The 26447-nt window shown below is 37.2% G+C and overlaps 1 protein-coding gene across 5 annotated transcripts in view; it reads left to right on the top strand.

Moving 5' to 3' along the window:
- The window catches only part of PIKFYVE (phosphoinositide kinase, FYVE-type zinc finger containing), an 83343-nt gene that overhangs the window by 11508 nt on the left and 45388 nt on the right, over positions 1-26447 (top strand). For 3 of the 5 annotated variants that reach the window (XM_072813226.1, XM_072813227.1, XM_072813225.1), the window contains 7 exons: positions 4610-4817; positions 6864-6953; positions 16943-17081; positions 18617-18774; positions 20015-20126; positions 21061-21208; positions 21736-21903. In XM_072813226.1, coding sequence (XP_072669327.1) covers positions 4610-4817; positions 6864-6953; positions 16943-17081; positions 18617-18774; positions 20015-20126; positions 21061-21208; positions 21736-21903 — 1023 coding nt within the window. Of the gene's footprint in view, positions 1-4609; positions 4818-6863; positions 6954-16942; positions 17082-18616; positions 18775-20014; positions 20127-21060; positions 21209-21735; positions 21915-26447 lie in introns of those variants that run through there. The other 2 variants (XM_072813229.1, XM_072813228.1) reach the window with 2 other exon arrangements.

The following is a 26447-nucleotide window of genomic DNA, read 5'->3' as shown; positions in this document are numbered from 1 at the left end:
ATTATTTATTCATGAGAGACACACAGGGAGAGAGAGGGAGAGGCAGAGACACAGGCAGAGGAAGAAGCAGGCTCCATGCAGGGAGCCCGATGTGGGACTCGATCCCAGGTCTCCAGGATTACACTCTGGGCTGAAGGCAGTGCTAAACCGCTGAGCCACCTGGGTTGCCCTCAAATAATTTTTTACCCTTAGTTTTTTCCTACCTCTAATTCCTTTTGCACACTCTGGTCATTATTCTTTGTTAAATGTTAATTTGAGCCCATGGGGTATTCCCCTGCCTAAAACCCTTTCAGAGCTCCTGTTACCCTGAGGATAAAATCTTGTTAATATGGTTGTGTTAGTTTCTCCAGGCTGCCATAACAAAATGCTACAAGCTGAATTGCTTAGAACAATAGAAATTTATTTTCTCACAGTTCTGGAGGCCAGAGCTACCATAATAGCTCTCACTCCATAGGTCAGGGAACTAATGTAGGGACTCAGACATTTGCTGAGAATGTTGATTCCAATTATATATTTTATAACTGAGGAGTAACCACAGAATAACCACTGAACCCACTATCCAATGGATCTGAGCCAAAACTCTGTTGATCACCTGACCTCTATAAGCCCCTGTTCTAACTAATAGATTATAATAAGATTTTGGGTCTCCTGGAATTAGACCAAAGTCCAATAATTCCCCAAAGGTTTGCCTGTTACCTTTTTCTCAATACACAGTTACCCTGTAAAAGGCTATAGGTCCCTTTGGGGAAGGCTGGTAGAAAGATTAATAGTAAGTTTTTGGCAGTGTAGCAAGGTTCTTCCTCAAGGGGACCCAGACTCCCTGCTCCATTCAAGAAATTCTGGGTCTGTAAATGGCTCAAGTCTTAGAATTAATTGAGAGGCCATGACTGTTTTTGATTTAAGTTAGACTCCTGTCCACTTGATCTAGAGTTCTTATACAAATCTAGTTAAGAATTTAGTAGACTGCCCATCGACTTCACTTCTGGGAATACCATGATCAGTGCCATAGGTCACTACAAGCCAGACTATTCTGATTGTTGCTTTGACTCTACTGTCTATTATAGTATCCATGCCCACCTTGTCATTGGCATGATTAAATGCCAGCATTTTGCCCCGGCCACCCTGGGATCTAATGGTCTCCATTGCATTTAGGTTTCCCAATTCAATGGCAGCAGTTCCCACTGTAATTTCTGACCTACAGAGAGGAGTGACCACAAAGCTCTACAAGGATGCTGGGGCTGCCCTCACAAATTTATTTCTCATGGTCATGAAAGGTATATGCTCCAGATCCTCCTGGTGTGAGTGGGTAGGTCTTACTTGGTAAAACCTTGCTTAACATTTAATCTCCCTAATTCTTTGGATCCCTTCCTTCATAGTATACCAGGACAGCTCTGGCCTTTCAACTTCTTTCAGTATAGTCCACTTTTGGTCCATGTTTCAGCCAACCAGTCAACCAATGAGACTGTTAGGGCCCCTTTTTACCTCTCAAACTATGTTACTCAATCGAGAATCTCTACTTAGTGGGCTCATATCAATAAATTCAGCTGGGTCCTACTTTATGTTCTTTCCACTCTTCTTCTATACCTCTGATATATATCTACATACCTATTCCCTGGGTTTCTGTCTATATACATTGGAAAAATCATGTGGTTCTTTTGGAATGTAGTGTACCTTCTCGTGGGTCACACTATATCTTACCTTTCAGGGCTTGCTGGGACTTGAGTCCCAGTCTGTTATAGTTCTAGAAACAAAGAGGGTAGTGGGAGTGGGTCCTGAGTAGAATAAGCAGTGTCTTGCAAGGTAGCAAACTCAGGCCATTTTGGATTTCTCAGACAAATTAGGGTTAATCTCCTCTGACAGGGTGCAAAGAAAGGCAAAAGAAGACTCAGCAGAATTTTGGGGTTTAGTGTCCCCAGCTTCATCAGGATCTTTCCGTATGTCCCCTCTACTTTTCAGGATTCCATTCCTTACTAATCAGCGTCCTCATTTTCACAGCAGTCATACTGCAAGATTAGTGATTCAGTGTGTGTTGTAATTAGCCACCTACAGGATGAAAGTCTTAGTTTGATTTTCAGCTCTGTGGCTATAGGGGATGATGATTTCTTTCAGGGAAGACATAGAAACTTCCAGGTAATTTGTACAGCTGGGAATTTGAATTCCTGAGTCATCCTTTCTCCCTTACCCCTCGACTTTGTCTAGTAATAGGAGCAACCAGTTAGTCTCATTATACCTGTTATTTTGACAAAAATATTCTAAGATATGAGGCATACCCACTTTATGGAAAGTGATCTACTTAATTAAAGCCAACAGATTGTCTATGTTAATTATATGTTAATCAAAAACCCTTCACAGTTTTGACTAACCAACCAGTCTCCAAGTTGACAGATAAAATTAACCATTGCAAATGGGATAATATTTGCTGCACACAGTTGTATATTATAGCCTTGAGTAATTGTCAAGTACTTAGAACAATGTATGGCACATAGAAAGGGACAAATGAATATTAAGCAGGTATTGGTGGCAGTAGCAATAATACCTTTGCATCTGTCATACAACTTTTTTTCAAGAGATTTTTTAGTTTATTCATTTGAGAGAGAGAGAAAGAACATGAACAGGGGCAGAGGGAGAGGGAGAAGCAGATTCCCCACTGAGCAGGGAGCCCGATGTGGGGCCCTATTCCAGGACCCTGGGATCACGACTTGAGCTGAAGGCAGACACTCAGCTGAGCCACACAGGTGCCCTGTCATGCAACTTAATTATATGTGTGTCTTTCACCTTAGCGGACCAAGTTCTTTGGTAGTGGAGCTATGTCTCCTCAATCTTTGTATCCCATCATATAATATAGGCAAGTGTTTAGCAGGCACTTGCTGATGAAGGTTCTTTATGGAATGAAAACTTTTAAGTTCAGGTTTGACTGTGTCCTGATCATTTTCATTCTAATAGCTGACTGCTTAAGGGAGATTTCCTTATAGTAAGAAACTAACCAAGCCTTTGTTGTGGCAACTTAAAGACCTTGCTGCAGGATGTGATTTCACTTTCTTACTGCAGTTCTACTTTGGCCTGTTGGTGGTCCTGACCCTCATTTATTCCAGACTGGATTCACTTTTTTTGGTCCTGTTTGAAATATTTATGTTTTTCCTTGGTTTTGGTATATTTCATCTGTTGATTTTTGACATTGGAAATGAGTAATGCAACAGGTGATACTTAATCTTAAAATATATGCATAATTTAACAAAATATATGCATACTTTAACAAGATTGAGGACTACATACTTGTAGTCTTAAAATGAAAAAAAAATGGGGTGCTGGGGTGGCTGAGTCAATTAAGTGTCTGTCTTCAGCCCAGATCATGATTCTGGGGTCCTAGGATTGAGCCCCAGGTTGGCCTTCCTGCTCAGTGGGCAGCTTGCTTCTCCCTCTTCCTCTGCCATTCCCCCCTTACTTGTGCTTTCTGGCTCTATGTGGCAAATAAATAAAATCTTTAAAAGAAAAAAAAATTAAAATGCCATTTACTATATACTTGGTTATAATTACAGTAAAATCAGAGTACAGTTGCCTTTAAGAAATGTTTTGTTACATGTTACATCAGTTTTCTAATGTTAATTGTAAAATAAAAATTAAGGTAAAATTGTTAAATAACATTTGTAAAGTTTAATTATCTGACCTTTTTGGTTTTTTTGGTACACTAAACTTACAGAATTACACATAGTTACCATAAAGTAGGATAGAGATGAAAACTTCGGTTTGGGCAGGGCTGCATTTTTTTCTAAAAAAAAAAAAAGACAGCATATGAAAGTATTAAATTACCTTGTTGTTTGTCCTCTGAAGAATATTTCATTGTCAACTCAACTTTTGCTATAGGAAAAGTTTAATATTTTCCCCCACATATTTCATATTGTCTGTAAGCCCATTTTCTATTTGTTTTTAAGACGGTGCCCCCTTGTGGAGGCCACTCAAAGGCTTCACAAAGGAGACCTAACATTTTCTTCCTTACTTCCTGCCCAGGGACAATATGTTGTAATAAACCATTGTATTGGTTTATTTATCTATTTGAAACAATTTTTTTGCTCAGACCTACTGTCCCTTATTTCATTTTTAGAACCTTGAAAAATGCTTTTATTTTTTTAAAAAACAGTCTTAAACAGAGTTTGCTGGTATCATTGGGTGCTAGTTTCTTAACTCATTAATAAATATTTGAGGTGGGATCCCTGGGTGGCTCAGCGGTTTAGCGCCTGCCTTCGGCCTGGGGTGTGATTCTGGAGTCCCGGGATCGAGTCCCGCGTCGGGCTCCCTGCGTGGAGCCTGCTTCTCCCTCTGCCTCTCTCTCTCTGGTCTCTCATGAATACATAAATAAAATCTTTAAAAAAAAAAAAATAAATATTTGAGGTAATTTGAATGCCTGGATGAATTTATCATAATAATGGTTTTTAAAATACATAAATGAACCAGTAAAATTGTTTTGCATTTTGAAAACATTGTTTTTGGTAGTCTTGACTTGAAAACGTTTTCCGTTACTTGAAAAACTATTAACCCAAGGATTTAATGTGTTCTGTTAGGTAACCTATTATCATTTTTTAAGTTAATTTTCTTGTTTTGTTTTCCATCCTAGGGGACCTCCGAGCTTGTACATACTGTAGAAAAATAGCCTTAAGTTATGCTCACTCCACAGACAGTAATTCCATTGGGGAAGACTTGAATGCTCTCTCAGATTCCGCATCCTCTGTATCTGTACTTGATCCAGGTGAACCTCGAACACCTGTCGGAAGCAGAAAAGCCAGCCGCAACATATTTCTAGAGGATGATTTTGCCTGGCAAAGGTAATATCACTTAAAGACAATTTCATTTATATTTGAGAAATACAGATAGTCTTGTGACCCATGAGTGGCTTCAGTTAATATTTATCTTCTTTGAATTATTTCCTATGAATTCCCCTCCTTTTTTTTTTTATTTTTAAATTTTTATTTATTTATGATAGTCACAGAGAGAGAGAGAGAGAGAGAGAGAGAGGCAGAGACACAGGCAGAGGGAGAGGGAGAAGCAGGCTCCATGCACCAGGAGCCCAACGTGGGATTCGATCCCGGGTCTCCAGGATTGCGCCCTGGGCCAAAGGCAGGCGCTAAACCGCTGCGCCACCCCGGGTTCCCTCCCCTCCTTTTCCTTTGGCTTGCTTCCAGAAGGATCACAGAATGTTTACAGATAGTGATTATACTGACTAATTAGAATGTAAGATCTACGATTAGAGAGACTTCTATTATTATTGTTCACTGTTCTACCCACTGGCAACAGAGTGTATGGCATATATATGCTCTGGATAATGTTTGTTGAATAGGCAACAAAAGTGATTGAGATTAATAATTTCTAAGGTAGCCTTTTTAGAGAAAGAAAATGCTCATAAACTTTGTATTCATATTGTTTGTAAATGAAATTAGATTTTTTCTTCCCTAAGTAACATTTTTTTTCCTTCTAAGGATCATGTTTTTCTGTAGGTCTAAATATGTATACTGCCTGCTGGTGAAGGATTTTACTGACTCTTGCAAGTTACATGGAAGTGTTTGAATTACGGTCCTAGATTTATCAGTTTCTGATTGTTTTCTTTTTCTAGCTAAGTTATATTCTTCTAAATAATACTAAATCTGGCCATATCAAAGAGCATAGAGTTTTAATTAACCTCGTTCCAATAAGTTACTTTATCGATCACCCCTTAAAGGTGTGACGAATTAATAGGTAACCAACGAATTTAAACAGAAGTCAAGAATGAATTATAGCTACAGTCTACATATATGACTCTCAGGGACATAATGTGGAACAGAAAAGAAAGGTGTGTGTACGTATATTACATACCTATATATACACGTTTGTGTACATATGTTATATACACACACACACACACACACAGTGATTACTTATGAAGTTAAAAAGTACACAAAATAAACCCACTGTCCATATACAGATGTGCTAAACTTAAAGGAAAGGAAGAGAATGATAAATATAAAATTGCCAGTAGTAGTTTCCTTGAGGGCTCAGAGTGGAATAGGATTGGGTAGGGGAATACAGGCATTTCAGAGTCATTGCTAATGGTACATTGGTATTTGTGGCATCATGATTCTTTATATATTATGTATATTTTAAAAATTTTAAAAATTGATTCTACATTTAATAGAGCAATAAAAAAGTATAGGGATTCTTACCTCTTTCTTACTTTAGCTAGTAATGCCTTTTAGGTGTACCTGGCCTTGTGTGAGTCCATAATTGGCAAATTTCCTCTAATAAACTAGATTTGAAAGCTTTCTGAGAGATGTCAAAGATAGAATAATTTTAGTTCTGTGCTAATTGTTTCATGTTCATTTTCTTTTAGTTATCATTATCTCTGGGTAGGCATAGCTTTCTTCTTTTGAACAGATGTAGAAGCTGAGGTTTAGAGGAATTAACTAATAGACCTGAGGTCATACAGCTAGTGAGAGAAAGGGAGAGCCTGTACTTGAACCAAAGTCTGACTCTGCAGTGCTATTCCAGTGGGCTATGTGAACTGAAAATAAAATACTTGAATTCAGAACTTCCTCCCCAAATCCTCCCAATTCTGTGTATATTATGGATGAATGAGCTCTGTAAGTACCGATCCAACCAATGTTATTATTTTAAGAGCGTATCATATACTTAATAAACTACCAGTTTTTTGGCAGTTGATGTAGTTAATATAAAAACCATAGTTTCTACCTTAATTAAAAGAAGAAAACAAAACTGACCCATAATCTCATTATTGCAGGGGAAAACAATCAGCTTTTAAATGTTAAAGCGCTTCATTGAAATTGGATTTACTTGTTCCTGTCCCAAATTATCTCAGTATTTTTCTTCTTTCTTTGTAGTTTGATTCATCCAGACTCCTCAAATACTCCTCTTTCAACAAGACTTGTATCTGTTCAAGAGGATGCTGGGAAATCTCCTGCTCGAAATAGGTAAACTGCCAAATGAAATCTTGGTATTCTGTATTTGATTTTTCTTTCTTTCATGGTAATGAGAAGAGCAAACAGATAAAAATGGGGTAGTATTATTATACTTTCTTAGCTCCAAAAGCTGAATTAAACTATGTTTTGCCTTTTTGCTAGTCAGCTCTGGCTTGCATTCCTTCAGTATCTCTTTTTCAGTGTTTTCCACTGGCTTCAGGTCTCTGCTGGCTTCAGAGGAAGCCTACAGTCTTATTTTCTATTATATAGCGAAGAGAGGAGTTAAATGGGCACTTCCTCAGTTCTTACCACCACTTACCAACTTAATAACATTTAGAGTGCATCAGTTTTCTTTTTTTCTGCCTCTTATCCAAGCTAATTTTCCGTTTGTATTATGGATCCCATCTCTTCTCATTTTTTATTAATTATCCTATTGATGTTTGTACCTTCTACCTCCCCTTGCTGACTCCTTATGGTTGTCATTTAAGCAAACTTAGATCACCTCTTAAAAACAACAACAACAAAAAAATAAAAAATAAAAAAAATAAAAAAAAAATAAAAAAAAAAACAACAACAAAAAAATTTCTCCTTTGTGATTCATCTATTTACCTATATTCTCAATTATTTCTTTTCTTCTTAGTCAAGAAGAAATAATTGCCCATAATCATTCTATACCTGCACACTTCCTCCTCCTTTTTCAGCTTCCTAGATCTTACTGATATCCACACCTCTTCACTGAACAGTGAAGTTTACAAGTTTAAGTGGTGAATAAGTAGCTATTAATCTGGAGAACTAGACATTTGAATGACCTTGGTTTAACATACTTTCAATTTGTTCTTCTTCCAAGTATTAAGTACCTAGAAACCAGGTACGTGTAATAGAGCGGTGAATCAAACAAACATTTAATGCACAAAAAAGCAATAAGGTATAGGGGTAGAGATTGGCATTTTAAATAGTGTAATCAGAAAAGATCTCACTGGGAAGATGACATTTGAGCAAAAACCTGAGGATGTGAGGGAATGAGCCATGTGGACATTTTGTAGAAGAGTGTACCAAGAAAACAGGAAATAGCAAATTCCTAGAAGAAACAAAGCTGTCAAAGAATAACAAGAGGCCCTCTGTACCTGGAGTAGAGTGTTCTTACAGTTAATTGTAGGACTTGGCCATTTACTCTGGGTGACCTGGGAAGCTACTAGAAAGTTCAAGTGTGTAAAAAACTTCTAAAATTATTTTGAAAAAATTTCAAATTTGCAAAAAATTGCAAGAATAATGAATTTTAATATATTCTTTTTTTTCAAATTTTTATTTATTTATGATAGTCACACACAGAGAGAGAGAGAGGGGCAGAGACATAGGCAGAGGGAGAAGCAGGTTCCATGCACCGGGAGCCCGACGTGGGATTCGATCCCAGGTCTCCAGGATCGCGCCCTGGGCCAAAGGCAGGCACCAAACCGCTGCGCCACCCAGGGATCCCAATTCTTTATTAAGGTTCATTAATTTACATTTTCCCATGTGCTCTGTTACTAATTATATACTTTTTTTTTTTTTTCTGAATCATTTGAGAATAAGTTACATCAGGATCTTTTGCTTTTTTAAAAATAAACCTCATTTTTTAGAGCAGTTTTAGGCTCACAGCAAAATGGAGTGGAAAGTACAGAGAATTCCTTTGTACCCCCCACCCCCTAACCTCATAACCTCCCCCATGATCAGTATCCTGCACTAGAGTGATATGTACAGTTGGTGAGCAACTGTAGCGTATTATTACCCTGCATTGAAATATTATCACCCAAAGTCCATAATTTAGGGTTCACTCTTGGTGATGCACTTTTGGTGGTTGGGACAGATGTATAATGATATGTATTCAGTATTGCAGCACAGCACACTGTAGTTTCACTGCCTTAAGAATTCTCTGAGATGAGGAGTCCAAGATGGTAGAGGAGTAGGAGACCTTAGTTTCATCTGGTCCCAGGAATTCAGCTAGTTAGCTATTAAGTCCTTGTGAACCAACTGTGAACTCAACCGGAGATCTAAGAAAAGAATAGCTGCAACTCTACAATGGAAGAGTGACCACTTTTCTACAAGGTAGGAGGCGCAAGAGGAGCTAATCCGAGAGGATATATGGGAAGATAAACCTCACGGGAAGAGCCTCTGTCAGCTGGCTGCTGGCAAGTGATAGAGCAGCCGAGTGCAAAGTTGGTACTATAAGAAGTCTGCTCTGGTGAGGGACGTTCCAGGCGGCGAAGCAGGGCAGCATCCTGCGTGGGACAGTGTGGTGTCAGGATCCTTGGGTTCACAGGAGGACTGGGGGTGCCCAACTGGCAGAGTTCCTAGGCATTGGAGCAGGGAAGCTGGCTGCAGTCAGCAAGCCCACGAGTGGGCTCTCAGCTGGGGGATGCCATAACCCGCAGAGAGCGGCGCAGTCTGCGTGACTGCTCTCTGAGCAGGGGCCCAGCGAGGAGCAGAACCAGCAGATGCCCCCTTCCTCGCCCCTCGAGACATGCGTGTGTGCCGCCGGAGGCTGCAGGGTTCGGAGACTTGAAGTGGGGTCGCATGCCTGAGCTAGAAAGGCCCAGTCACAGGCTGGGTAAGCACGAGAGCAGACCCAGGGAGACAGGAGGGATTGACTGCTTTTCCCTGAGGGTGCACTGAGGAGTGGAGCCTTGAGCTTTTGGCTCTGGGGCCGGAGATTGGGGGGAGGCTGCTATTTTCACTCTCATCGCCTAAAGCAGCAGCACAGAAAGGCTTCAGGGAACAAAAGCCACCTAGAGCAATCCTGAGCAGACTGGTTAGCCTGGCCCTCAGGCAAGGGCAGTGCAGTTCCACCGGTGTCAAAGATGCTTGAGAAGTAGTGCAGCAGTCCCCTCCCCGAGATTATCAGCGAGAACATCCAGTCAAGACCAGGTCTACTGAACATTGAGAACCGTAAAACTCAGGTGCCAGGGGAATATAGCATGTAGAATTTATGGTTTTGTGGTGTTCCCCCTCGTGCCCCCCTGATTCTCTAGTCTTTATTTTAAAGATTTATGTATTTATTTATTTTTTCATGATAGACATAGAGAGAGAGAGACAGAGACACAGGCACACAGGAAGAGGGAGAAGCAGGCTCCGTGCTCGGAGCCCAATGAAGGACTCGATCCCAGGACTCCAGGATCGCGCCCTGGGCCAAAGGCAGGCGCCAAACCACTGAGCCACCCAGGGATCCCCTCTAGTCTTTAATTTTAATTATTTTTTTCTTCCCTTTTTCTACCAATTTCTTACTTTATCAACTCTATTTTTAAATCTTTTTTTTTTTTTTTTTTTAAGATTTTATTTACTTGTTTGAGAGAGCACACGAGCATTCACACAAGCAGGGGGAGACGCAGAGGAAGAGGCAGATGCAGGCTCCCCACTGTAGGGAGCCTGATGGTGGGCTTGATCCCAGGACCCTGAGATCATACCCCGACCCAAAGGCAGATGCTTAACTCACCCATCCAGGGGCTCCATTTTTTAAAAACCTTTTTTAATTTTCATTTTTACAGTTACATTACCTTTCATTGTATTTAATTTTATCTTGTATACATAAAAGTTTTTCTTTCTTTACAATTTTGGGATGCAGTTGCTTCTAAATCACCAGAATATACCCAGAATGTAGTGTATGGCTCTCTTCTCTTTACCTGTCTAATCATATTCGTTTTTGTTGTTTTGTTTTTTCTTCTTTCTTTTTTGGTTTTTCTATTTTGTTAAGTCTTTTTTAGTTTTCATCTTTACAGTTATATTCTATCCTTTCAATGTATTTAATTTTATTTTTGTATATATATATTTTTCTTTCCTTAAAATTTTGAGGTGTAGTTTCTTCAAACCAACAAAAATACATTCAGCATATAGTGTATTGCTCTGTTCTGTTTACCTTTCTGTTTATATTCCTTCTTCTTTTTTTTCTTTTTCCCTGTCTTTTAATTTTCATTTTTATAGTTACATTCTATCTTTAATTTGTACTTAATTTTTTTTTTTTTTTTTTGGCACATATGAGTTTTTCTTTGGTTATAGTTTTGGGATTTTGTTTTCTAACAAATGGACCAAAATACACACAGGATCCAGTGTACTGCTCCATTCTGTCACCTATTTGATTATATTTTCTCTCTCTGTGTTTTTGTTTTTGAGTCTTTTTTATTTAGTGTGTATTTCTTTGGGGTCTTTGCTGCCATTTTAGTATTTTGATTCCTCGTCAACTCTTCTCTGGATAGAATGACAAGATGGAGAAACTTACTTCAAAAAAAAGAACAAGAGGCCTGGGGACCTAATCAGTATGGATATAAGTAAGATGTTGGAATTAGAGTTCAGAATGATTATAAAGATGCTTGTGGGTCTTGAGAAAAGCATAGAAGACTCCAGAGAATCCCTTTCTGGGGAAATAAAAACTAAAATTTAATGAAGTTGAAATAAAAAAGGCTATTAATGAGATGCAATAAAAAATGGAGGCTCTAATTGCTAAGATAAATGAGGTAGAAGAGAGAATTAGTGACCTAGAAGACAAAATGATAGAGAATAAAGCTGAGAAGAAGAGAGATAAACAAGTACTGGATCACCAGGGAAAGATTTGAGAGAGAAGTGATACTATAAAGCAAAACAATAATTAGAATAATTGGGATCCCAGAAGAAGAGGAAAGGGGGGTGTGCAGAAGGTATATCAGAGCAAATTAAATCAGAGAATTTCTCTAATCTGGGGAAAGAAATAGACATCCAAGTCCAGGAGGCACAGATCCCAGCTCAAAATCAATAAAAATAGGTCAACACCCTGACATATCATGGTGAAACTTACAAATTTCAGAGACAAAAAGAAAATCCTGAAAGCAGCTGGGTACAAGAGGTCTGTAATGTAAAATGGTAGAAACGTTAGACTGGCAGCAGATCTAGTCACAGAAACCTGGCAGGCCAAAAGGACTGGCATGATATATTCAGGGTGCTAAGTGAGAAAAATATAGAGCAAAGAATACTTTATACAGCTACGATCTCATTCAGAACAGGAGGAGAGATAAAAAGTTTCCAGGACAAATAGAAACTAAAAGAATTTGTGATCACTAAAACAACCCTAATAATAATACAAGAAATATTAAAAGGGATCCTCTAAGCGAAGAGAAAGCCCAAAAGTAATGTAGACCAGAAAGGAATAGGGACAATATACAGAAACAGTGACTATAGGTAATACAATGGCACTAAATTTATGTCTTTTAGTAGTTACCCTGAATGTAAATGGGCTGAATGCCCTTAATCAAAAGACACAGGTTATCAGATTGGATAAAAAAGCAAGACCCATTGATATGCTGTCTGCAGGACATCATTTTAGACCTGACACAACCAGACTGAAAGTGAGGGGGTGGAAAACCATTTATCATGCTAATGGACATCAGAAGAAAGCTGAGGTTGTGATCCTTGTATCATACAAAGTAGATTTTAAACCAGACTGTAATAAGACATGAGGAAGGATACTATATCATAATTAAAGGGTCTATCCAGCAAGAAGATCTAACAGTTGTACATATTTATGCCCCTAACATGGGAGCAGCCAGTTACATAAGCCAATTAATAACAAAATTAAAGAGACACATTGAGAATAACAGTAGGGGACTTTTAATACCCCACTCACTGCAATGAACAGATCTTCTAAGCAGAAGATCAACAAGGAAACAAGTTCTTTGAATGACACTCTGGACCAGATGGACTTTGCAAATATATTCAGAACATTCCACCCTAAAACAACATAATACACATTCTTCTCGAGTACACATAGAACATTCTCCACAAGAGACCACAAACTGGATTATAAGTCATATGTCAATCAGTACCAAAAGATTGGGATCATTCACTGTATATTTTCAGACTACAATGCTTTGAAACTGGAACTCAATCACAAGAGAAAATTTGGAAAGAATCCAAATACATGGAGGTTAAAGAGCATCCTACTAAAAAATGAATGGATCAACCAGGAAATTAAAGAATAATTTAAAAAATTCATGGAAACGAATGAAAATGAAAGCACAACTCTTCAAAAACTTTGGGGTGGAGCAAAAGTGGTCCTAAGAGGGAAGTATACAGCAATACAAGTCTTTCTCAAGAAACGAGAAAGGTCTTAAATACACAACCTAACCTTACACTTAAAAGAGCTGGAGAAAGAACGGCAAATAAAGGCTACCCCCAGCAGGAGAAGCGAAATAATAAAGACTAGAGCAGAAATAAATGAAATAGATGCCAGAAGAACAGTCGAACAGATCAACGAAAATAAGAGCATGTTCTTTGAAAGAATAACATCAATAAACCCCTGGCTAGACTTATCAAGAAGAAAAGAGAAAGGACCCAAATAAATAAAATCATGACTGAAAGAGAGACCACAACCAACACTGAAGAAATACAATTACAAGAACATATGCGCAACTAGATGCCAACAGATTAGACAATCTGGAAGAAATGGATGCATTCCTGGAGACATACAAACTACCAAAAATGAAACAAGAAGAAATAGAAAATCTGAGTAGACCCATAACCAGCAAGGAAATTGAAGCAGTTATCAAAAACCTCCCAACAAACAAGAGTCCAGGGCCAGATGGCTTCCAGGGGAATTTTACCAAACATTTAAAGAAGAATTAATACTTATTCGTCTGAAGCTGTTTCAAAAATTGAAATGAAAAAACTTCCGAACTCATTCTGTGTGACCAGCATTACCTTAATCCCAAACCAGACAATCACCTCACCAAAAATGAGAATTACAGACCAATATTCCTGACGAACATGGATGAAAAAAATTCTCTCCACATGAGAATATATGATTGTCTTTCTGATTGACTTATTTCTCTTAGCATAATATCTTCTAATTCCACCCATGTCATTGCAAATGGCTAGATTTCATTTTTAGTCAAAATGAAATTTAGTGTATGTATATGTATGTGTATACATATTTGTTTTTGTATATATATATATTTGTATACCACATGCTCTTTATCCATTCATCTGTCAGTGGACATCTGGGCTTTTTTCATAGTTTGGCTATTATGGTCACTGCTGCTATAAACACTGGCGTGCAGGGGTCCCTTCGGATTACTACTTTTCTCATGTAGAATTTAAGAAACAAAATAGGATCATAGGGAAAGAGAAGAAAAAGTAAAACAAGATGAAATCAGAAGTATAAACCATAAGAGACCCTTAATCATAGGAAACAAACTGAGGGTTGCTGGGAGGGAGGAGGGTAGGGGATGGGGTAATTGGGTGATGCACATTAAGGAGGGAATGTAATGAGGTGATGTAAGGAGCACTTGGTATATATGAGACCTGATGAATCACTGACCTCTGCCTCTGAAACCAGTAACACATTATATGTTACTTAGTTGAATTTAAAGAAAATAAACAGAACAAAATTCTCTGTGCTCTGAAGCTTCTGCGGCTCAGTAGGTTAAGCGTCTGACTCTTGATTTCGGGTCAGGTCGTGAGCTCAGGGTGTGGGATCTCTCCTCAGTGTGAAGTCTGCTTACCCCTCTCCCCACTCGTGTTCTCTTACAAACAAACAAACAAACAAATAAATAAAATCTTTAAAAAGGAAATTCTCTGTATTCTCCTTTTTTCATTTCTCCCTCCTCCTCAACCCACGGCAACCACTGATCTTTTTATGGTCTCCATAGTTTTTCCTAATCTAGAATGTCATATAGTTAGCCTCATCCAGTATGTAGCCCTTTCACATTGGTTTCCTTCACTTAGTAATATTCATTTAACTTTTCTTCATATCTTCTCATCGCTCGATAACACAGTTCAGCATCCATTATCTGGATATAGCACAGTTTATCCACTTACCTGCTGAAAAATATCTTGGTTATTTCCAAGTTTTGACAAGATGAATAAGGCTACAGTAAACATTTGTGTGCAGGCTTTCATGTGGTCATGTTTTCAGTTCATCTGGATCAATACCAAGGAGTATGATTGTTGGACTACTTATTAAAGAGTATGATTAGTTTCATAAGAAATAGCCAAACTTGTCTTCCAAAGCGGCTGCACCAGTTTGGATTCCCAAGATAGAAGAAGGGTTGGAGATGGGAGTTGTGCTGTAGTGAAGGGGGGACTGCAGCAAGGGAGTGTGGAGTTAGGGCAGTTTTTTTTTTAATTTATTTTTTATTCATAGAGATGCAGAGAGAGAGAGAGAGAGAGCGAGAGAGAGGCAGAGGGAGAAGCAGGCTCCATGTAGAGAGCCTGATGTGGGACTTGATCCAGGGTCTCCAGGATCACGCCCTGAGCTGCAGGCGGCACTAAACCACTGCACCACCGGGGCTGCCCAGTTAGGGCAGTTTTTAAAAAGATGGGATGAATTGCAGTATTTCTGTTGGCAGTATACAAATGGAGAAGTAGCTGTGCTAATTTACAGTGGAATTCCATGCGATTTGAATTAATGCTAAGATTGATGTAAATCTTTGGGAAAGATATAATTTAGTACTATCTCTAAATAAAACTTCAGCCAGCATTCTTACAGTTAGGCTACTTATTATTTGACAGTATATTTGACTAATTTTCTTTTGTTCTTGTTACTTCTGTAGCAGAATATGTGCAGGGATAGTTAGAATGTTAGAGAAGCAGAACACATGGATAATAACGTTCATTGGAAAAGACATTTTAATTAATGGAATAAGACATCTAGTGGTGACATTTCACTAAAAGAATTGTGCCAAGAAATAAATGTTTATTTGAAAAATCTTGTTTATTTGATATCAATGGTTTCTCATAAGCTGTTAAGAATAACTTTTTATAAACTTGTTAGAAACCTGTGAATAATTTCTTACATTTTTTTTTTTTTTAAAGATTTACTTATTTGGGGAGGGGAGGGAGTGAGAGTGAATCCTCAAATATACTACCTATAGAGTGTGGATCCTGTAGCAAGTCCAAACCAAGAGTTGGACGCTCAACCGACTTAGCTATCTAAGTGCCCCCAAATTATTTTAAAAGTATCTTTATCTTCATGCTGGGGAGAGCATAGTTTTTCATTTGACACCTGGTTTTGATTGTCAGCCTTGTTATTATTAGTTGAGTTACCTTAGACAAATTACTTAATCTCTGATTCTTGACTTCTTTATCTGTAGAATGGATTTAGTAGTACCTATTCCATAGTATGCTGTGAGAATTAAATGTGTTTGGTGTCTAACTCATTGTAGATACTTCTGCCTTTTTATCCTTTATTTGGAAGCTAAAATTTGGTTTCATTTTTTTTCTAACTAGAAGCTAACTAAAATTTCTAGCTACAATTTTTTAATAAATAAAAGCTTGCTTGATGCTATAGACATTCCACTTACCATTTATCTGGTAACTTTGCCAAGAGGCAAAATTGAGGATATTATATAAGTGATAATATAACGAGAGGAAACACATTTTCACTCATTCTTTTATTGATCAAATTCAAAATATAATTGAGGACAACAATGCAGTTTTAAGAAAGGAATTATTTTTTCATTTGCTTAATTGGGGTTCAAAGTTAATGTTTTTTCTTGTTAGAACATTACAGATGTTCATCTAAAGACATTCTTAGTTCATTGGTTATGCAAAAACTATTTGGCCTGTGGGCCATAGTTTCCTGTTCCTGATCTGCAAGACTATTTCTGCATTTAGTCTATGATTCTTCATATTTGTCAGTTAAAAAAAAAACACTAGCCTTCAGCATTTTAACAAGAAGAGTTTGTGTCTTTTTCCTTTGAAATATTAATGATCAATTAACTATATCATTGCGTTCCTATCTTTTTCCATAGCGACTTTGCTTTACACTTATTCTGAAATAGTTTTAGACTAACAAAGAAGTTGGACAATTTAGTATCGAGAATTTCTGGATACTCTTTTAATTTCTCCCAATGGTGATATCATACATATAACCATCATAACTACATTTAAAAGTACCCTTAATGTTGGCGAGTAATAAGCATTAATTTAAAAATGAATTTTTGCTATAATTTTATTAATGAAGAGTTTACAACTGTGTTTTCACTTTTTGTTTTTATTTCCAGATCAGCCAGCATTACTAACCTGTCACTGGATCGATCTGGTTCTCCCATGGTATCTTCTTATGAGACATCTGTCAGTCCCCAGGCTAACCGAACATATGTTAGGACAGAGACCACTGAGGATGAACGCAAAATTCTTCTGGTACTGGTCCAGTATCTTTGCTATTTTTGAGCATAAAGATTATGTATCTCACTGATTTTTCTTTTTAAGAAACCTACAAATAGCTAGTTAGCATATAAATTAATAAAGGAAATAATTAGCTTAAGTTTTTATTAGGACCACCTAAGAAAGTGGTCAAGCATTCCATGCTCTTATAATGCATTAATATTTTCTTCATCTTTTTCATCTGGTAAGATAAGAATTCAGGTGCTTACATAGTAAGAGAGCTGAACTTTTAGGTCCCAGAGTGCTTTTAAATTTTGAAACACGCACATGGAATGCTTTGTATACCTTTACTACTGTATGTTTATATGAGATAATAATCAGTTTTTATTGAATTTATCTTTTGTAAAATACTGTGTTTAATCCTGAAAGTGACTCCAAAGAGATGGAAAATGGCTTCTTTCCTCAAGCTTAAAATTTAAAAGGTAGAAATAAGGCTGATGGGCATATCCTTAATAGTAAAAAAGTAATACTTTATTAATAGGAAATAGATCATTAGTGGTGAGGGCATCAGGAAAGGCTTTAAACTGAAAGCTTGGCTTGGACCTGGAAGATGGATTTGGGCAGGCAGTGAGGAAAACAAATCTTATTTAAAGGTATGACAAGGTATAGAGGTGAAAATATGCATGACATATTCAATGGACCAAAGTAGGATTTATTAGTTAGGAGATGTTGGGAGAGTGATTAAGTTGGCGTGTATGAGCAGTGAGAATGGAAGTTACTTGGGGTTACCTGGTGGAACATGGTGATTTCAGCCTTTACAAGTTTAGATTTGAACCCATAGGTGCTGAGCAATGTTGGAAGTTTTTTTGAGCAGGGAGTGATTCACTGAAGGCCTTTCTTTAGGAAGATTCGCCTGGCAGTTGGTTACAGGTGAGAGGAGTGAGAAGCTGCTGGAGTGAAGGCTACAAGAAATCAATTGGTGTGATTGACTGTTCTGCCCTTTCTCTTGCCCTGTTTCCAAAGAGGAGGAGATTTTGCAATTTTGTATTGCAATTTTGTATTTCAATAACTAGGAGACTGATCATATATGCCATTGAGTGAAAAAATTATTTGGGATCTTTTTTTTTCTTAAAGATTTTATTTATTTATTTATTTATTTATTTATTTATTTATTTGTTTGTTTATTTATTTATTTGAGAGAGAGAACAAGAATAAGCAGTGGGTGGGGGTGGGGGCAGAGGGTGGAGCAGGCTCCCTTTGGGAGCCTGACATGGGGCTTGATCCCAGGACCCTGAGATCATAACCTGAGCTGAAGGCAACCACCCAACCAGCCAAGCCACCGAGGTGCCCTGGGATAGTTGGTTTTTAAGAGAAAAAGTTACATTTGGGATTAGATGAGCTAAGTTCAAGCTGTTCCCCATGGACATGTCCTTTCTATTAAATGGTGTGAGTTGGCTCTGACAAATCTGAATTGAATTTCCTTTTATGCATTTAAAAATCACAGGAAAGAAGCTGCAAAGGTATATAGCATCTTTCTCAAGAGTAATTATTTGCTTATAATGTGATTTCAGGACAGCGTTCAGTTAAAGGACCTGTGGAAGAAAATCTGCCATCACAGTAGTGGAATGGAATTTCAGGATCACCGTTACTGGCTGAGAACACATCCCAACTGCATTGTGGGAAAAGAATTAGTTAACTGGTTAATCCGAAATGGACACATTGCCACAAGGTAATGTGATTGTAAGAAACATTTTTCAATATTATTAATTACTTTATTTTTAATGAGGCCATAATGTTACAGATATAAGGGGAGCAAATTTTGTAAATGGGATGCTGTTTGTTTCCTGCATTGGTGCTTGGGTGCTAATGACTCACCCCTCCTCCCTTCTGGGTTTTAACCAGTAGTGAATAGATGCAAGGAGCAAATGGGGTCACAGTTTACCTTACTTATTAAAAGCATAAGTGTGTAGTAGTTCCCCAACACAAAGTTCTCCGATTAAGCAGGATTGGGGAATGTACCTAGATATTAAGACCACAGTGGATTCTCCGGCTACAGGTTCCTAATCTGGACATTGCAACCTGTCCAATGAAATTGAGTTCATAAGTTACACTTGGAGTGTCGTAACTCGCCTCAGGAATCATTTATGAGAAAGAGACAGACAGGTCCTATTGCCTTTCAAGGCAGCATGTCTCTGAGTTATTCTATTGATTAGATTAGCTACTCCTTTCCTGGAAGAAATGAGTATGTAAAAAGAGAGAGTAAAAGCTTTAGCAGTGAAGCCCTGGGGTCTAGTTTTGGCTATTTCTTTTTAGTTTTATGCTTTTACTGAAGTTATTTAATCTCTTTGAGCCTTGGAACTCTCAAATCCAATGTGAGGAGAATATATGGTCCTGTGAAGAAGCTGTGAGAATGAAAATGAAATAATATGGGCTAAAGTGTTTTATAAATTGTGAAGTGCCTTATAAGTTCAATGTGTAAAGTATCTATTTCATGTTTATATGTTTAAGTGTATATATATATATATATGTATATATACACACAGTCTGTTATATACATGTATTAAGTTTTATGTATATGCACATGCATATATAAATATTTTTGTAATATTTGGTATTGTCTTCTTACTGAGATAGTAAGCTCCTTGAGGGCAGGAACCATGCTAGTGTCACCATTTTGTTTTACTCTAGTGAGGACAGGGGTATGCTGCATTCAGCACTTGATACGTGTGTGTCGTAAGTCAAATTCAGTTTTGGTAGGACTGCCTTACCAGCAGGTTCTCTTTGACTCTGTATCTGGGAAAATCTTTAAATTTAGCTTCAAGTCTTGCTTGTTTTGCCCAGTACCTATTCACGGACCATTTGTAATTCCAGCTGTAAATAGAACGGAAAAAAATTCAGTTTCTCTCTCATCTTGTACCTGGGAAATTACTCTGACTTTTAAGTCTTTATTTTCATTGGTCTTAATTCAGAGCACAAGCTATAGCAATCGGACAAGCGATGGTTGATGGACGTTGGCTGGATTGTGTCAGTCATCATGACCAGCTTTTCAGAGATGAGTACGCGCTGTACAGACCACTGCAGGTACTTTTCCACGTCACCGCTCCCGAGAGTATGGGTGGCTTATATGAAGTCTTTCTTCATCGGTGGGAATAAAGAGTAGTTGAATTAGCCAGAGATACATTTTCCTAACACGTTTTCCCTGTTGTTTGAAAGTTAAAAACATTTTTTACTTGGTAGGTAGGAGTGATGAAAAACCTATTGGAACTGGACACTTTTCAGTTGCTTGGCCTCATGGGGTTATAGTTGCTTGTCATTTACCTTTAATGGTTTTCAGTTTCACTGTGTCCGTGTTTTCAGGACCAGGAGAGAGTATGCATAACAAAATGATGGAAAAAATTTAGTATCACCAAGGTGGTAGATTTTGATACATTAGCGGTTTTAAATTGTATAGCAGGGGTAGAACAAGGGATATGTATTTATCTTTTTACTTTAATTAGGGAAGTGGAAATTATTTAAAATAGAACTTTTTTTTTTTTTAAAAGATAAGCTTTCACTTTTGGTTTATGTTAATTTGATACAGTGTTTAGGAATACCTTTGTGAACTAAAATTGGAAACTCGAAGGTTAGAAAAGACAAATGACCAAAAAGACTGGTGTGGTGGTGTTAAAATTTTAATAGTTGTTTTCCAGAATATGTCGTAGCTTTGGCAGAGGATTAGAATAAATTCTAAACCAGGTTCATTCTCAGGACTGAAAAGGATGAAACACTGTAAAATCCATATATTATGTTTTGCTCAGAATAAGCTGCCTAAACCTACTGATGAATGACACTTAATGATTTTCAGAGTGGAATTGTCAGCATTAATGCTGGCTTACAACTTAATCTCTATTAATTTGCTTATTTTTATGTAAATTTATTTAGTGGTTAGCGTTGTAGAAGTATTGGGCTGGAGTTTTTTGTAGTGTGACAGACTCACCCGGTTGCCATTGAAGTTGAATTACTTGGATCTTTCCAGAGTACAGAATTTTCTGAGACCCCTTCTCCAGACAGTGACTCAGTGAACTCCGTGGAAGGACACTCTGAGCCATCCTGGTTTAAAGACATAAAGTTTGATGACAGTGACACAGAACAGATAGCTGAAGAAGGTGACGATAATTTGACGAGTGAGTGTAAACTTTCTAACATTTTAGTTTTTATGACTCATTACTGTGTATATGTGATGATATGGGTGTTTTGTTTTAGTTGAAACAGTTCTGTTTTAAGTTGTATAGCACCATCTAAATGTAAACATCCGATAGCCATCCTTGTTCTAGATACAGTATTTTCTTAAGAAACCAACTTGTTAGGCTACTGGCGTTTTCAGATTTTGCCATAGTCTCTAGTTTGCAGCAGCTTAAAAATAACTCTGAGCTAATATCGCAGCAGACAACTTTCTCACCTCTTCACTATGATACCAGACTCTCTCTCTGCAGAACCTCCAATATATTTCTCCATCTTAAAAACTCCTATTTAATGTGTCCAAATTCTATGAAGTCTCCACAGAAGTACATGAAAATACTGTATCCATTTTGGTATTGCACATTGGGCTTGTATATTAAAAGAACATTTTTCTCCTTTCCTCCGATACCCTGGTGAAACCCATTTTTACCCGCCTCCTCTCCCTATATCTCTTTCCCCCCGACACTAAAAGACTCTGCCAGTCCTAGCAAGCGCACATCAGTCAGCAGTTTCCAGTCCACAGTGGACAGTGACTCAGCCGCTTCCATCAGCCTGAACGTGGAGCTGGACAACGTGAACTTCCATATCAAGAAGCCCTCCAAGTACCCACATGTGCCCCCTCACCCTGCTGACCAAAAAGGTAGGAGGTAGTTCCCGTCTGGAATCCAGCAACAGGCTGGAGAGCTGGGCCCCAGGATCTCAGGCAGCCTGTCCTCCTGGCTTCCTCTGTCCCATGTGGCGGAGGGGCTTGGGTGTTGGGTTCTGTTCCACCCTTTCTCAGCTTCCCCACACCTCCTCCGCAGACTTTTTTTGGTTGATTCCTTGGATTTCTCGTTTTCTCCCTCAGTACCACCACACCCAATTTAAAGCTTTACTTGTACAAATCTTTAAAAAGAATGACCTCTTTATCAGGAACTACTACCACTGCTCTTCCCTTGGCATAATGTGCAACTTCCAAGGTGGCATTTCTTTGCATTTATAACATGGATGTTCTGCTCTATTCATTTCTCTTTCTTTAACATTTTAAAGCCTATTTGCTTCTGCTATTAACCAGTAACATAGTATTTCACTAAATCTTCTCAGGTGCTTAAACTGTATTGGGAAAATACACGGTCCAAAACCTCTTTCTACTATAATTTAATGTGCTTCTTATGGAAAGAACAGATGGAAGATTCAAATTTCTGTCCTGATATCATTGTATTTTTTCCATGGTTTCTAACCATGATGAAGCTTCTCACGGATGTTTGTCTGCAGGGAAGGATCATGTTGATCGTACTCTCACGTGTACTCCTAGGCCACACAGTAGTTGTTTTCCTTTGTCAATAAAATATCATTCTTGTGTCCACCTCAACAACAAAAAAAGAGCTTGTGATGATGTATATGCCATATTTATAAAAAAAGTCTTTCTGAGTAATACAAAGTGAATTTGTTATAGCTGTTATATAGTTGTCTTATTTGAGGGTTTATTCTGCTGACTCAAAAATAATAATGGCCATATTCAAAAGACATTCGGTATAAAAGGAAAAATAAATCATTGCTAAAATCTAATCTAGTAGTACATAAAAAATGAAATATTTTTAAAAAACGGATGTGTCGAGATTCACTTCATTGGATATAATTAAAAGCCAAATTCAATTTTAGCCCTAAAGAGGTATTATGTAAAAGTAAATAAATAAATAAATAAATACCTACATAAGTAATTGTGAGATTTCATTATGTTGTAGTAACTACTAAAATATCATTATAAAGATGAAACAACTTATTCCATGATTTCACCTGGAACTTGAATTTTTAACATTTAGCTCTCTAAAGTTGGTTTGTTTCCTTAGATTGGAAATGCTGTCTAATTCCTTGCTACTTACTATTTTTGCATCTAAAAATATGGTCAGGAAAGAGAAGCTTTTGAATCTAAACATCTATGTTAAAATAATTGGAAACAAATTCTGTGACTAATTTCTGATGATTGTCAATATTAACCATTATCTTCAAGATGTGGTAAGAAAGCTTTAAGGGTTACAGTAATGGGAAAAAAGAAGAGGGGCAAACCATAAAATAGACTTACCTATCTATAGAGAACAATCTGAAGGTTGATGGAGGGAAGGTGGGCAGGGGGATGGGCTAATGGGTGATGGGTATTAGGGAAGGCACTTGTGATGAGCATTGAAGTTTATATGTAAGTGATGAATCACTAAATTCTGCTGAAATTAATATTGTACTATATGTTAACTAAATGGAATTTAAATAAGAAATTGAAACAATAGCAAGTTATAGTAATAAAAAGGTATATTTTATTAAAAACTAGAAATTTAGAGAGGATGTGGTAAAAGAGGAGACTTGACTAGCATTAAACATGAGTAAGATACATATCTTTGTGGGAATTCTCAAAATAAATCGTAAACATGGTGGAAAACTTTTGAGTGAGTATGAAAGGACAGTGGAGTAGACATGACACTTGGATGAGATGAACTGTGGTTCCCCTGGAGCATACTGGGTGATGCTTTTGTAATAGAAATGACAGATGTGGGTCCAGATTGCACTGGTGGATGGAGTAAATGCCAGTGATGTCTCCGAAAAGATTTTGAAAATTGTGATACAAAGAAAGGACACTACTATGGGGAAGTTGATACAATATTAATTGAAGCTTCTCCCCCTCGCCCCCATCATGATAATTTTATCAGGAAAAAACACATATGGTTAAAAGGAAAGTCAAGTCCAAGATAATGAAGATAGAGAATGCCTGGTTATTTCAAATAAGTCTTTTGCCAGATTCAGGCAAAATATATATCAGGTTATTAAAAGAATTTAGAGCTGTGATCATGGGGCCAGGGTTTGTTATCTTTGAAGAATTAGGGAGAAAAGGAGGTTCAGATGATTCTAGTGACAGAGGCATTAAAATTTTGTAAAAAAAAAAGTTTTTGATTTGACGTTGGAAGTTGACAATATTGTAGAAAAAATTAATGAAGAGGATGTACTGTATTATTTAGAAAAGGGGTTGGTTGGTGCCTGGGCACCAGTGTTGGTTAACTAAAATAAACAACAATCTCATTTCCTTCTTTTATGGTGGTGTGAGATTGTTAGCTCAGAAGACTGTGGTAGATACTGTTGTCTTTTATGTTTATAAGACATTTAACGATCTCAGTAACCTTGTGGACAGAGGACAGTTTCACATTTGAAATATGTTAAAGGGGGAGTTACAGGCAGTAGTTATATTTACCTTTTAAAAGCACACGTTCTGGAGTCTCTATGAGTCTCTATATAAAAAGCACACATTAAAGAGATTAGTGTGTTTGGCAGTTGTAAGAACTTAGTAATGTCACTATTAATAGAACACATGGATTTGTACTTTGTATAATGATTGTGCCAAATATTGAAAGAGTAACCTGATAGCAAAAGGAGAGGGATGCTCACAGGTTATGCTATAGGGCTGTCTTTATTCCATGTAGCTCAGCAAGTTTTTGGTCAGTACTTTTAATGTTTTCCAGATTCACAAATCATTCAAGTATGGAAAGAATAACATGTTGGATAGCAGAATGGAATCTAAAGATCTTTATTTTCTTAAGCAGTAGACTGAGACCAATAGGATGAAACTTAACACATTTAAATATAAAAGAAAGTAATTAGGCTTACAAAGTTTACTATTAGTACTCTGGAGAAAACTGTTCTTGATAGTTGATCTGATGTTGCCTGAGAGAAATTGTTTATTTAGTGTATGGCTGAAGGAAAAGCTAGGTTCAGGAGTTAGCAGGAGTGAGCTTTTGCTGCTGTGTCCTGGAGGTGTTCAGGTGGTATCTGAATGTCCACCTTTCAGAGTCATTGAGGACTGATGCCTACATTGGATAAAAGGTTAAGTAGACTTGGTGACTTCTAAGTTTCCTTTTAACTCTGAATCTGAAATGAGAAATCTAGATCTAGAATTTTAAAAGAATTATAAGAAATGTAAGGAATCCTTTAGCCTATTCAGTAAGGATATAATGGAGAACATTCCAACATCAGAAAGGGGGTAATTATTAAGGTCATGTGCAACTAGGAGTCTAAAATTTGAGGACTTTTAAATCCTTTAATAAAAGTTTCTGGCTTTCACAGTTCCATCCTGTTAGTTTTTAGCATACTAACAAGAATTGTTCTTTTTCTATTTTTGTGAAGTTGAGTACAATAATTTTTTATTTTTTATATTTTTTATTTTTATTTTTTGCTTTGTAGTTAAGATTAACACCAATTACCAGAAAGTAAAGATCGTCACAGTGAAGTGTAGTAAGGTGAAAGAATAATACACTCGTCTGTCTCCGTTTTTCCATCCTCTTAAAATATAAATGGGAATGGGTGATTTTTATTTTTTCATTGAAGTTAAAGGATATTTGTTAAATATTTTCTTAGGAATAATTCATTATCTTCCAAGGCTGAGGAAATTTGGATTTCTAAAATTGACATATCTGTACTTAAAAAATACCTGGTATTTTTTTATCTTATGTAAGCAAACCTCTCATTTTCATAAACTTGTAAAGCTGGAACAGTGCGATCTTGCTTGTTTAGTTTTTCACTATTGGTAAAGCTTGGGGAGTTGTACAGTTAAAATATACTTTGTTATGTGTTGCAAGCCAGATTCTGAACCAGTCTTGACAAGTTAGTGAATTGAACCTAGAGAAGTGAAAATCATAGCTTCTATGAGCCTCTAGATCTAACTTCCCATTTATAGGAAAATCTATAGAAGCAAGTTAAACAGCACCATGAGGAAACAGTCTGGTCAAGTGTAGAATATGGGACATTCCACAGGACATGTGCCCTGAGTTCTTTCAAAATTCAATATCATGACAAAGTAAAAAGGTTGGGGGTTTTCTTTGGACTAAAAGAGAATGAAGGAAATGTAGCATATGAACCTTACTAGATCCAGGTTTGAGGCAAAAAATTTATTAAAGCATTTTGGGGACAGATAAATTTGGAGAATGTGCCTTAATTTCATATTAAAACACTGTCAATTTTTTTTTAAAAGACGTCAATTTTCTTAAGTATGTAAATGATATTTTGGCTATAGAGAAGAATGCCCTTATTTTTAAGAAATGTATACTAAAGTATTGGTGGTCAAGTGTTATGATGTGTATAGCTTCATATGGTTAGGGAAAAATACATACATGTAGATAGGAATCAGATGCTGATTGTTAACAATTGTTGAATCTAGGTGAAGGGTAT

The sequence above is a fragment of the Canis lupus genome, chromosome 36 (assembly GCF_048164855.1).
Source record: "Canis lupus baileyi chromosome 36, mCanLup2.hap1, whole genome shotgun sequence".
Taxonomy (NCBI): Eukaryota; Metazoa; Chordata; class Mammalia; order Carnivora; family Canidae; genus Canis; species Canis lupus.
This window is presented reverse-complemented; position numbering and strand designations above follow the sequence as displayed.